Source organism: Leucoraja erinacea, chromosome 9 (assembly GCF_028641065.1).
Source record: "Leucoraja erinacea ecotype New England chromosome 9, Leri_hhj_1, whole genome shotgun sequence".
NCBI lineage: Eukaryota > Metazoa > Chordata > Chondrichthyes > Rajiformes > Rajidae > Leucoraja > Leucoraja erinaceus.
The window spans coordinates 45,832,413-45,845,684 of NC_073385.1; the positions used below are offsets into that span (position 1 = coordinate 45,832,413).

General features: G+C 39.9%; 1 protein-coding gene across 2 annotated transcripts in view; it reads left to right on the plus strand.

Annotated features, from left to right (window-relative positions):
• Positions 1–13,272, plus strand: part of spred1 (sprouty related EVH1 domain containing 1) — an 86,149-nt gene that overhangs the window by 63,865 nt on the left and 9,012 nt on the right. The window contains exon 4 of one of the 2 annotated variants that reach the window (XM_055640717.1): positions 1,579–1,631. In XM_055640717.1, coding sequence (XP_055496692.1) covers positions 1,579–1,631 — 53 coding nt within the window. The remainder of the gene's footprint in view (positions 1–1,578; positions 1,632–13,272) is intronic. The other variant, XM_055640718.1, reaches the window with a different exon arrangement.

Consider the following 13,272-nt stretch of genomic DNA (forward strand, 5'->3'; position numbering starts at 1 on the left):
AACCGCTGAAATCTTGTAGAGAGTGAATAGAAAAATGATGAGAAAGAGTACATTTTATATAAAGAGACTAAGTGTACACCATGAAGCAAAAAGCAAATATTTGGGAAGTATGGGTGCAAACAAGAAATATTGTTAAATTAACTTATACGATAATTTCAGTATCTTTAGTAAAGCCATGTAGTTAAACTATATATTGGGTGCAACCACAAATTTGACATGACAAATATCTCTTACTTCAGATTATGAAATGGGAATGTTGAATTTCCCAACAATTTATTTGAAATAAATTCCAAAAGTAGTGTTATACATAAATTAGACCATGGCATCTGAAATAAGTTAAATGGGAGATTTTTTTAAAGATTTGTGTCTGGATAAAATGTCCTACTAATTCAAATTATCCATGGTATTTTCTTGCCCTGATTACATGCCTGCAGTTTCACTTTGAATTTGATTTTCGGTTAATAATATGACTGAAAGCCTGAAACCAATACAGAATCCTTGTTAAACTAATTATAGAAAATGTTGTCGCAATGTGAGATGAGCTGAGTAGAACCCAAACCTAGAGTGGATACCGTGGTTCTACTCCTGCACATTTCCATGCACTGTTCAAGTTACACATGTCCATTGGTATTGAGCGAAACACAAAGTGCTAGAGTAACTCAACAGATCAGGCAGAATCTGTGGAGTGACTAGACAGGCGATGTTTTGGGTTGGGAGCCCTCTCTATCATATAGAGAATGTAGATATGACTCGCTTTCACAAAAATATTTTCATATCCTATTTTGCAACCTGCAGAGTTCAATTTTAAAGAATGCATAACTGGTGCCAGTACAAAAACAACAACATTACAAACTCTGGCAAAAATAAACTGTTGGAGCAAGTGTAGAGGCAAAGGCTTGATCAATGTTGACAGTTGAGAGCCTGCATCAGGACAGAGTGTTGAGAGAAGATGGCCAATAAAGGGAGGAGTGAGTCAGAGGCTGGTGGGCAATAATCCTTTCAGGCAGTTTGCAGATTGTGGACAGAAAGGCCTGTTTATTCCATTAATGCTTTGGATTTTGTGCTCAATCCAAAAGTTCCACAGTCTGGAGTTTGGGGATCCCAGCATTAAAAGCTCAAGGGACCGAAAGCAGCTTGTTATTTTCAGTCTTATCAATACTGAACTCCTCGAATATGACTGCCTGATCTTATACAAATTCTCCCATTTATTTTTAAAACAATTTTCAGCCTAGCAATAATAGTGATAAAATATTTCATGATATTCATTAATGATTTGATGCAATATATATATATATACATAGTTTAATTATGGGTAGTGTTAGGGTGATTATTTAAATAAATGAAAGAATTATAGCAAGCATATGTAGAGCGATACCATATAGGTTGCTAAAGAAAAATAATGTTAATGACTTGCAGAAAAATCAGCTTATGGACAATTCTCAGGATCCTGGGCACTGCCTGTATCTAGTATTTTTGCTAGTTAACTAAACTAGTATTAAACAGTTGAACAAATATGAATGAGACATTTTTATTGCTGATTTCAAACTTTAAAGATGATGACATTGATTTATTTGTCAGCAGGTTGTCAAGAATCTTTCAATGAAGCAACAGTCTCAGATGATAGCTTTCAAGTAAGTCGTACAAGAAATGCATATATCAATTTAATTTTGCCATCATGAAAGCTTTCAAATCTTATATTTGTTTGATAATTTGTTTAATGATTGATAATCATAGATGCTGCCATACTTTGTGAAATTTTGAAAAAACGTTATTTTCATGGGCTGATAGACATTTCAGTCTTGAGTAATGATCAAGTAGATCTTTCTACTCTAATGCACTGACGTTTAATACACTTCAAATTTAACTACTTTGCAGCATTTTTTCATCCTATTGCAGAAAACAATGGTACTTAACTAGGTATGGTAAAAGAATAATAAAAGTGGACATGAGTAATGGACAGCGACAATTAAAAATAATTCAGCAGCAGAGTAGAGACTTTAAAATGGCATTGCTTTATGTAGCAAATTTGGGTTTTTTGACTTTGAGTTGTGATTGCAAGATGAATGTACTTTACATCCACATATGGCAACGGATTTGAAGCACTTTTAAAAGCTTGACTATGCTTAAAAATCTATTTCCACTGTATCAAACCATATTACGCAGGCAGGTGGCACCAAAGATCTTATAGCAGAGCAAGGTGGGGTACTCTCACGCAAACGTGTAGTACGCTCATGGGCGGATTCATGGGTGATTATAGGACCCATTTTAGCAACTAGTCCCCGCCATCTTGTTCCGCCATCTTGCTTCCGGCCAAAGATCGGATCTTTGTTTCCGCAGCGGGGGAGAGGGAGTGTGCGGCCCGGGGAGAGGGAGTGTGCGGCCCGGGAGAGGGAGAGGGAGTGTGGGGCCTGCGAGTCGGGTCGTGGCCTGCGAATTACCCTGCGAGTCGGGTCGGTTCCGGTTACTACAAAATCAATTCAAACACTTGTGAGCCATTTAAAAAGAAATGATTTAAAAAACATTAAAAAAGACAATTACCAGAGTCAAATTTTATTCTTGACAAGAAGTATGAACTGACAGAATTAATAATCTAACCTTATAATCACACACACAAACTGTTGCCCCGCAACATTGATTACACTGGGAGTCGGGTCGGGTCAGGTCAGGTCGGCTCCGGTTACTAAAATGGGCGGGGAAAAATGCCCAGAATCTCATCCATAGCATACTACACGTCAGCCCATTGTATTTCGCAGGAGTAGCCCATCTTGCTCTGCTCTAAGATCTTTGGGTGGCACTAGTGTGGATGGGGGACGATAGTCGGTGTGGGCAAGCTGGGTCGAAGGGCCTGTTTCCACGCTGTATGACTATGAAAATACTTTTTGAGAGTATACTAAATGAGAATTTTTTTTAAATAACAGTTGACATCAAAATGAAATGTTGCCGTCTTCGCATGAAGCAGAATGAGTAGGGAAGTATACACATGAATTTGTCAGCAATAAAATGATTAATTGAAAAAAATGGAAACCTAAGAGATTCTGAAATCCGTCAAGAATTTTGGGAAAGCCAGTGTGCTGATTGTGGCATGGAATTATAGGTGCAAGTTGTCTTATACAATGTTCATGGGGAAGAAAAGATGACCAAACAACGAACTCCAAAATGTATGAAAAATAAAATTACCTTGTACTTAAGATGGATTATTGTAGGAAAAGTAACTGCCATTTGCACAGATTTCAGTACACAAGATTTGTTCTCTGTTCTGAATATCCATGATTGATTTTTGCGATGCTCATTTATATTTGAAAACATTGGGATATTTATATTTAAATCAAAATCTTTTTTATTTAGTTTTCAGGACATAACAAAGTGCAAAGTTGTCTATTTGTTACAGACAGAGTGTACGAAAAGAATAAATAAAAAACAACTTATGCTAACATATAACAAGACAACAACAATAAAAGAAAAATGAGATACCAAAAATAATATTTATATTTAAAAGATTTGGAAGTTAAGCACATCACCTGGAAGATTTACTGTTGGTTACTTTGTTCTTCTGATGCCAAAGATCTTACAGGCTTCTTAAGACATGCAGACGTTAATTGAGATTTCCAGTTCACAATAGTAATCAAATCTGAGCTTTGTAGACAGGTGTGTTGGCATGACTGAGCATCACTGGTGTTTTGTGGTCATAAAGGAAGTTCTAAGATTTCAGGCTGCAGGCAGTGGAAAGATGAATGATTAGGCTAAATACTACTCCAAAGTTGGCAGCTCTGTTCAATTGCCCCAAGCACCAGTTTGACTACCTCCTTTGTTGGTGTGAGCTAGTCCTGCACTGCACCCAATTTTAAAGGATCTTAAGTTGACAGAATATGTATTTTACCAGGTTACCCAACAGATTTCGTAGAGCAAGTTGGCTGCTTTATATTTGTTTGCGAAGGATTATTTAAATTCTCATCTGCAGAACATAACTAGTGTAACTTCATGAATATTTAACTAAGTTCATTATTTAGCTGATTTTATGAGTCAGAGTTGGTTCTGGAATTTGTTTGTGGTTATAACTAACAGGAAAGAGAAACGTGAAGATTGTGATGTAATTGGACTTTCAGAGTGGCTTCAGTAAGCTGTCATGTTGGATTGTACACAAAATTATTAAGAGTACATTGTATTAGAGTTAATATACTGATGTTGATTGAGGATTCATTAAAAGGCAGGAAATAGAAATAAACAGGTAATTTTGGTTGGATAGCAGTGACTATGGGCGGTGACCAATTTACCTGGTGATGCAAGCACGAGGACTGAATGACCTACTACCAGGTGTGTTCTTTTATTTTAAAAATTAACAATAACAGAAATGCAGAATTAGTCGTTCAGTCCAAAAATACAAAAGTATTATTGCTATTTTCAGATAATAGGAATGCTCTAAAAATAACAAGACGATAAAGAATTTGTTAAAGGAGAAATTTAATGTTATGCATTTTACCCCTGAAAGCCCAAATTGACAAAGGGAATGTTAACAGCGTGCCATAACCTGAGAGACGGTGAATGACCAACATGCACATATGTACGCACACACTAATTGACATTAACTAACACTAAGAAATTAATATTGAATTGCTAAACTTGCTATTGTGTTGAACTGCTTACAGCTGCAAGAACGTGTAGCAATCAATAAAAGGGCTATAGGCCTGTAGCGAGTTTATGTACAGGGACATATCTATCCATGCACTGTATACTTGTATTTATACTTATGCATTTTAAACATGTATGTCATGTTTTATACTTTGGCAATATAACAATGTTTTTTTATCATGCCAATAAAGTTTTTTAAATTGAATATTTAATTGAATGGTAGAGAAGATAATGCAGGTGTTTAGGGATCAGGAATCATATACTAAATTCACTGATGGATCCGATGAAAGGCAGTCTTATGGTCTGGAGTAAGGGGGAGGGGGGGGGTGTCACATAATGAGACCCCTGAGTTGTGTGTGTTTGGGCAGGGGGGGGGGGGAATGTTAAACCACCCAACATTTTTGTGGACCGTAGGAAAAAATAAAGAAATGTCACACACACACACACACACACACACACACACACACACACACACACACACACACACACACACACACACACATTGACACACAAACTGAAACACACACATTGACACACACACACAGTGACATACACACACACTGACACACACACACTAGAAACGCACATGCACACTTGGACGAGGGGGAGAGAGAGCTCTCCCCCCCCCCCTCCCACTCATCCTGACTATGCGTCATGTCTGTACGGGCATCACTACGATGGGCCGAAGGGCCTGTTTCCACGCTGTATCTCTAAAGCTGCGCTACCACAGAACCCGCTAAATAGCCCGTCGCACGGAACGTGTTAAGAGCTTGCTGGGGGCCGGATAAAATCTAGTGGCTGGCCGGATGTGTCCCATGGCCCATAGTTTGGAGACCCCTGAGTTAGACCATGGGTTAACAAGTCTGGTAGGGGCAGCTGATGGGTTGTTAGAATATGTATTGCAGCACAGATGTAAACCTTACCGTGAGGTAGATCGATGCTGATATTTGGTGGTGTTGGATCCAGTGCGATAATGGACTAAGAAACCGGCTGCTTTGTTGTATAAACATAAAAAAACAGGTGCAGGAGTGGGCCATTCGGCCCTTCGAGGCAGCACCGCCATTCATTATGATCATGGCTGATCATCTAAAATCAGTACACCGTTCCTGCTTTTTCCCCATATACCTTGATTCCTTTAGCCCTAAGCTAAATCTAACTCTCTTGAAAACCTCCAGTGAATTGGCCTCCACTGCCTTCTGTGGCAGAGAATTCCACAGATTCACAACTCTGGGCGAAAAGGTTTTTCCTCATCTCAGTCCAAAATGATCTACCCTTATTCTTAAACTATGACCCCTAGTGCTGGACTCCCCCAACATCGGGAACATGTTTCTTGTATCTAGCCTGTCCATTCCTTTAAGAATTGTATATGTTTCTATAAGATAGCCTCTCATCCTTCTAAATTCAAGGTTTCAAAGTCAGTTTATTGTCACATGTACCAGTTAAGGTACAGTTAAATTTGAGTTACCATACAGTCACTAAGTGAAAAGCAACAAGACACACAACCACATAAAAGTTAACATAAACATCCACCAGTGGATTCCACATTCCTCACTGTGATGGAAGGCATAAAGTTCAATCTACTTCCTCTTTGTTCAAGTGAATACAAGCCCAGTCACCTATTCTTTCATCATATGTCAGTCCCACCATACTGTGAATTAACCTGGTGAACCTACGTTGCACTCCCGCAATAGCAATAATGTCTTTCCTCAAATTAGGAGACCTCTGAAAAAAAACGTATATATGTCCCTCATGATTATATATATCTCAGTAACATCATCCCTCAGCCTCCTATGCTCAAGGGGAAAATGTCCAGCCTATCCAGTTTCTCAATATCACCCAAACCCTCCAAGCCTGGTGACATCCTTGTGAATAATGTCTGCTCCTTTTCCAACTTAATATCATCCTTTCTATAGCTATGAGACCTGATCTGCACACAATGCTCCAAGTATAATTCACCTATGTCTTATACAGTTTAAACATGATGTCTCAACTACTGTACTTAATATCCTGACCGATGAAGGCAAGCTTGCCAAATGCCGCCTTCACCATTCTGTCTACCTGTGTCGCCACCATCAGGGAACTAAGTACTTTTACCCTAAATCTCTGTTCTACAATATTCTGCCATTTACTTTGTCAGTCCTGCCTTGGTTTAACTTACCAAAATTTAACACCATACATGTCTGAGTCAAATTCCATCTGCAATTCCTTGGCTTACTTCCCCAGTTGATCTAGATCCTGGTGTAATCTTAATTATCTTCACAGTCCATAATGCCATCAATTTTGGTGTCATCTGCAAACTTATGCCCCTGTCCCACTTAGGAAACCTGAAATGAAACCTCTGGAGACTTTGCGCCCCACCCAAGGTTTCCGTGCGGTTCCCGATGGTTGCAGGTGGTTGCCAGAGGTTGCAGGTAGTGGAAGCAGGTAGGGAGACTGACAAAAACCTCTGGGAACCGCACGGAAACCTTGGGTGGGGCACAAAGTCTCCAGAGGTTTCTGTTCAGGTTTCCTAAGTGGGATAGGGGCATTACTAACAACAGTGGACCCAGTGGCAGGCCTTAAGTATGAAAAGCAACACACCACTACTGCCTTCTGACTCCTACCACCGAATCAATTTTGTACCCAATATCATGTGACCATCCACACGAAAACTGTAGTTGTGGAATTAGGTCAAAGGCTAGTACCCAAGGATATGCCTCTGTATTTCTACATGTAAAAATATTTAAGGTTTTGGGATGCCAAAGTTCAATTTCATTTTTCTCTCACTCTAAGAGCATGGATGTGGATTTTGCTAAATAAATTCATATGTTGTTGTTCTGACGCTACAGGATCATAGCCCGGAAATATTAACTCAGTTTCCCTAGTCACAGATCTTCCTGACCAGTATTTTCTATTATTATTGATCCATGGTTTCCTCGTATGTTGCAAAATTCCTCGTATGTTACAAAACATACTTGGTTAATAAAGTATGATTATGATTGTGATGGTTTGGGTTTGAGTTTAATTCCCTCTCAAATTGATCATTTAAGTGTAACAAATTTAGTCTCCTGTTAAGATATAGCCCTGCTGTTTAAAAAAAAAACCTGATAGAGCCCCAGATGTAATTGATAACTACTCATGGCCTTAATTTTAAGCTCTTTCAATCCATCGTGCAGAAACTTTTGAATAAAATAAGTAACTATCTATGCCATTACGCCAAGCAAATGTTTCTGTAAAGTTTTTCCAGTTATTTTTAGTTAGTATCCGGTGATTCACAGCTGGTGCCACAACCAATCTGCTGGAGGAAGTCAGCGGGTCGAGGCATCGGTGAATGGAAAGGAATCATCGACATTTTGGATTGAAACTCTGCATCAGAGTTGCTGCTCGAACCACTGAGTTCTTACAGCAGATTGGTTGTTGCTCCAGATCCCAGCATCAGATGGCCCTTGTGCCTCAAGTTTAATATTAGTAGGTCATGTCTTATTCAAATATTTCTAAGATATACCCTTTTCTAGCTTTATTAATGAAGCTGCTATATTGTCATAAATCAAGGAATATTTTTAAACCAATTAAAAGCATATGTGCTAAAACGCAGATACATGACAGATTTTATTTGTGATACACAAATGATTTTATGCCAAAACTTCAAAGAACTTGGATCTAGTGCAATTGCTACTAGATCTGCTAATTATGCATGGTAGAAACTCCAGGCAATAGTAGAACATCTTGCCAAATGTACCACAATTCAAAAATGTCATACACTTTAAATTTGAAAATTAGAAAATGTAAGCATAGGTTTGTGGTTGTTAATTTCTACATTGAACCTTAAATTTAATTTGTGTATTCTGCCATGCTGTTGGAATGAAAGTTACATTTAGAGTCAAATTAATTATTTGTGAAGTTTTTCTGAGCTGGGCATTTTTATCATTTTGATCTTCACTTTAAATTCATAATTCTTAGAGTTTTCATTTTAAATATTAAAACGTAATTGTTTTTAAACACAAACTTAAGCAATTTTTCAGATGATTACATAAGGAAGCAAAACAAAGCATTGGAGGAACTCATCAGATCAGGCAGCATCTGTGAAATTAATGGACAGATGGCGATTTGGGTCAGGACCCTTTTCAAACTTCTTATTTGCATAAGGAATCTGCATTTTTGAAATTTCTCTTTGCAAACAATTTTTCATCTGACGGGGACAAATACCTAATGATTTTTTTAAAATGTTAAATTACTTGAATATAGGACTTTCCACTCTGAAGCTATTTCTTCGCATAGCAAGTGTTAGAATCCAAATTCTAGGATTCAAGGGCAATATATGCCACTAATTTTCCTTGCTAAATAATGCTGAGCCCAAATAAAACAGAACACATTTTGTAAGCTGTTAATAATTTTCTTTTTGAACTTCAGTCTACAGAAAGGGGATATAAAGAAGTTTTCATACTTTGAAGAAGCTGCGTCTGGATCCCATTTTCTGTACAACTGTATTTGTCCAACAGTTTGCAGCTGGAATTGATTTTATTACTTTACCCATCATCCGTCCAAGCCATTTTAGTACTTTGAAGGGAAAAATAATCATAGGAAGCATCTCTTAGCAACCACAGGACAGTAATTACTATAACAGCAGCTGGGAGAAAAACAGATTTCCGTTTTACATAAAAGCTGTGTTGGGTTGCTTTTTACAGTCAGAACTTGCCAAGCCTTGTCAGGGCAGAGTAACATAGTCACAGAATGTGGGTGGTGGTTGCAGTTTTTAATCACTCAGCTGCTTTTTAAAAATTTCCATCTTGCAACATGCTAGTTATAAACTGTGCTGCAGTGTTGTGTAATTCTGTTTTTTTTTACTGTAAAGATATTGTGAATCTAGAAAAGTGTGTTTCATTTGATAAACACTAGGAAACAATAGAAAATGGGGGTTCTTGCTAAATTAATGATATGTTATATAAATGCAACATATTTCATGTAAAAGAATAGGAATGAACGTGTATTTTAAATCAAATACTAGTTAAAAGCTTTTAAACATGTGTGATTTTTGTTTCCCTTAAAATTATCAAAATTAGCCAAAGCAAACATAATTTCTGTGGTGGTGGCTACTTTCTTAAATTAAAAAATGGTCTTCCTGTTTTACCTTCTCCAATATATTGTTGGGGAGAGAGTTCCAGGATTCAAAGCAAATGACCGAGAAGGCAATATATTCCCTAGTTAGTTACTGATATTCCCTTATGCCCACTGCCCTATCCTTGATCGCAGAGCTTGTGAGTTGAGAGGCGTTGACTGAATAGCATAGCAAAATAACTGCAGGGCATCTTGAAGGGGATACACCCTATAACTCAATCATAGCAGTTGTAAAGGTAGTGAGTGTTCATGGTGGCGTGGGATGTAATTCAAGCCGACTCTTAGTCCTGGACGGTATTGAATGTTTAATTGTTAAGGCTGCACTTGTCAAGGCTAGTAGCGATATTCCATCATACTACTAAATTGTGCCATGTATAGGAGTCAGGTGGTGAGTCACTCTAGCCAAGATAATCTGTCATCTGACCTGCTCCCACTGCCATCGTATTTATGTAACTGGTCCAGTTGACTAGTCCAGTTCACGGTGACCCCCAAGATGGTGGGGGAAACTCAGTGAAGGCTTTGAATAGTCAGAATCTAAATTTGTCCTTAAAACGGTTGTTGACTACTCAGTGGGAGGATTTTTTATGTACAGTTAATTGAAAGCAGATGGCTTTACAATCTGGTGTTATTTCAATCTATTCATATATTTAAGAAGTTAGGTGGAAAAGGTGCAGGCGTATAGAGTTTTCACATTGAAGAAACAAGAAACTGCAGATGCTGGTTTCCAAAAAAAATCATCAAAATCTCCGGGGAACATGAGTAAGTAACATTTTGAGTTGGGACCCTTCTTCAGTCTACTTGTATAGCGGGGAAGACAACTGGAAAAAGAGGAAGGATAGGATACTGGTGAGATGGGGGGGGGGGGGGGGTCATTGGCAGCTGGTTGGACAAAGACCAGAAATGATAAGACAAAAAATATGAGATAAGGATACACCATATTGCCTCCTTGAACTTGCTTTGCCATTTAGTAGATCTTGTCTACACCCCCGAGAAGATAAATAGATCATCTCTACTTTTGTTGTGTTCCCTTAGGTGTTAACTGATCACTTGAGGACAAAAATTAATCACAAGATTGTAGAAGAGTTAAAAACACCTCATGTTGTTTCACAGCATTATCAGACAATATTTGCCAGAGTCATGTAAAAATCCATTAGGACAAAGAAAAGGAAAGTCTTCTGATAGAAATCTTATGTTGCCCAACAATGAAAACCATGGACATACAGGAGGATAAGACTGGAGAACAGTAATCTTGAAAAGTTGTAGGATTCAAGTTGGTTACAATGGGAAGGGAACCATATCATAGTATAATAGTAAATAATAGGATCAGCATTTCAAAATGTAGGTTTTGCCATATCTGGAGTCACTGTAGATTAGCAAACACACAAAGGTGAATGGGTCTTTGGCTTCATTAGAATATAGGGAAGAAGGGTTTTGAGATGGGAAGAAAGTCAAAGAGGTGTTTGAAAGAGGAGTGAGCGTTCAGCTGCAGCTGAACATGGGAGACAATTGTTCACCAATCTGATATCTAACTAGACCAAGTGCAGACCCGTTGGGTCTGTTTCCCCAATGTGTGGTTGTGTGGGGGGGGGGGCCTGGGGCGGGCGGCATGTGGCGTCACACACAGTAACGACCTCCCCGCACACGCTAACTACCCCCCTTGATATTATATTAATATTATTAATTTGCTCCTTTTATCCCATAACCGCCCTATCCACCGACGCATAGGCCCCAACTCTAGACGCAAGCGCGTCTAGTGAGGGGGGGGGGGGGGGGGGGGGGGGGTTAGAGAGTGAGGGCAGAGAGAGAATGGGGAGAGACAGAGGGTGAGAGGGGTGGGGGGGGAGGAGGAGAGGGTGGGTGGGTGAGGAGGGGAGAGGGAGATGGGGATGGGGAGAGTGGGGATGGGGAGGAGAGGGGAGGGAAGGGGGAGGGGGATGAGGATTGGGGAGGAGAGGAGCGGGGGGGGTGAAGGGGAGACGGGGGAGGGGAAGGGGTTGGTAGAGGGGGGGGAGGGTGGGGGAGGGGAGAGGTGCTGAGAGGGTGGAGGGGAGAGGGGAGGAGAGAGAGAGGGGGAGGGAGAGAAGGGGGGAGTGGGGGAAAGGCAAGGGGGTGGAAGGGAGGGAGAGAGGGAGGGGGAGAGATCTCCCACCCCTGTCCCATTGTGATATTGTATGTAAATGAGATCCATTGTGATTGTACATCTGTGAGATGGCACTGTGACTCATGCAGAAGTTTGATTTTAGTGGGACCACGTGAAGGTTACAATCTCTCACCCCTGTCCCATTGTGATGTCATATCATATGTAAATGAGATCCATTGTGATTGGACATCTGTGAGTTGCAATGTGACATGCACCATTTTGTTTTGTGAACAATTTTATTCAAAATCTGGGTAAATAATTTACCAAATCTAGAGAGGAGTTGATTTCTGAAATCATAAGTTAAATCCCTACCGAAATATGTGAAAATCTCTGCGTTTTTGCGTCTGATTTTCGAGGAGATATGTTTCAAAGGCAAAATGGCATACACACACACACACACACACACAGGGGAGAGGGGAGAGGGTGGGGGGGGAGAGAGAGGGAGGGTGAGAGAGGTGGGGGAGAGAGAGGGAGGAGGGGAGAGAGAGGGGTGGGTCGCAAGGTTTTTATCAAAGGACTTGCGAGAGGCGCGACTGGCAGCACGTTGGGTTTGCGTTGGGTTTGCACGTTGGGAGGGGGGGAGAGGGAGGGAGGATGGGGAGAGGATGGGGGAGAGAGAGGGAGAGGGCGGACCTGAACTCGGTGAGCGGCCGGTTCGGACGGGGCCAACCTTGGGTGGCATGGAGAGCCTCGGCAGCTCTCGCTTGACAATTCCCCGTGTCCCTGCGATCACCGGAGGAATTTCAGGTTTCCCAGAGGGAGTTTCAGGTTTCCTAGAATTTCCCAACTTATCAGGGTGGTGCCCATGTTGCCGCTACAATGACCTGAAATATGGTGCATTCCGGAGCATATCTTCTCTATTACAGTCAGGATATTGGTTGGTCTTAAGGCTTTGAAACCACTGTAAAAAAGCCAAGATGGAACACCCACTTGGCACTTCTTCTCGTTGATGTTTGCAAAATCTTCATTCTTATCTATTATTCTTATGCTGGACCTCATCATTCAAGATGGGGTATTCATGAAAAAACAAGATTCTCCCAATGATTTTTTGAGTTTTATTGCATCGCCACTTGGCATTTGTACAATTACAGTATTAATAAGATCTTTCATTAACTTGCTTTTCTACTCATCAGTGACGCTATATTTTGTATCGATGATATCTAAGTATCATTTCGAATGGTTGCTGTTGACAGCAGATGTATCATTTTATTTTTAAAATTTACACATATCAATTCCAGTTAGGTAATTCATTCGGCTGTTTCATAATGGGGAAGGACGCATCCATTGTTTGGATTTTCCTCTGGCCAAGATCAGGAACAAGATAACATGCTTCAGTAATTTTTGATGATCCCATTTCAGTTTTAGATGCTGACCATCCTTCATAAATAATATATGGAAGCAAACCGAATTAG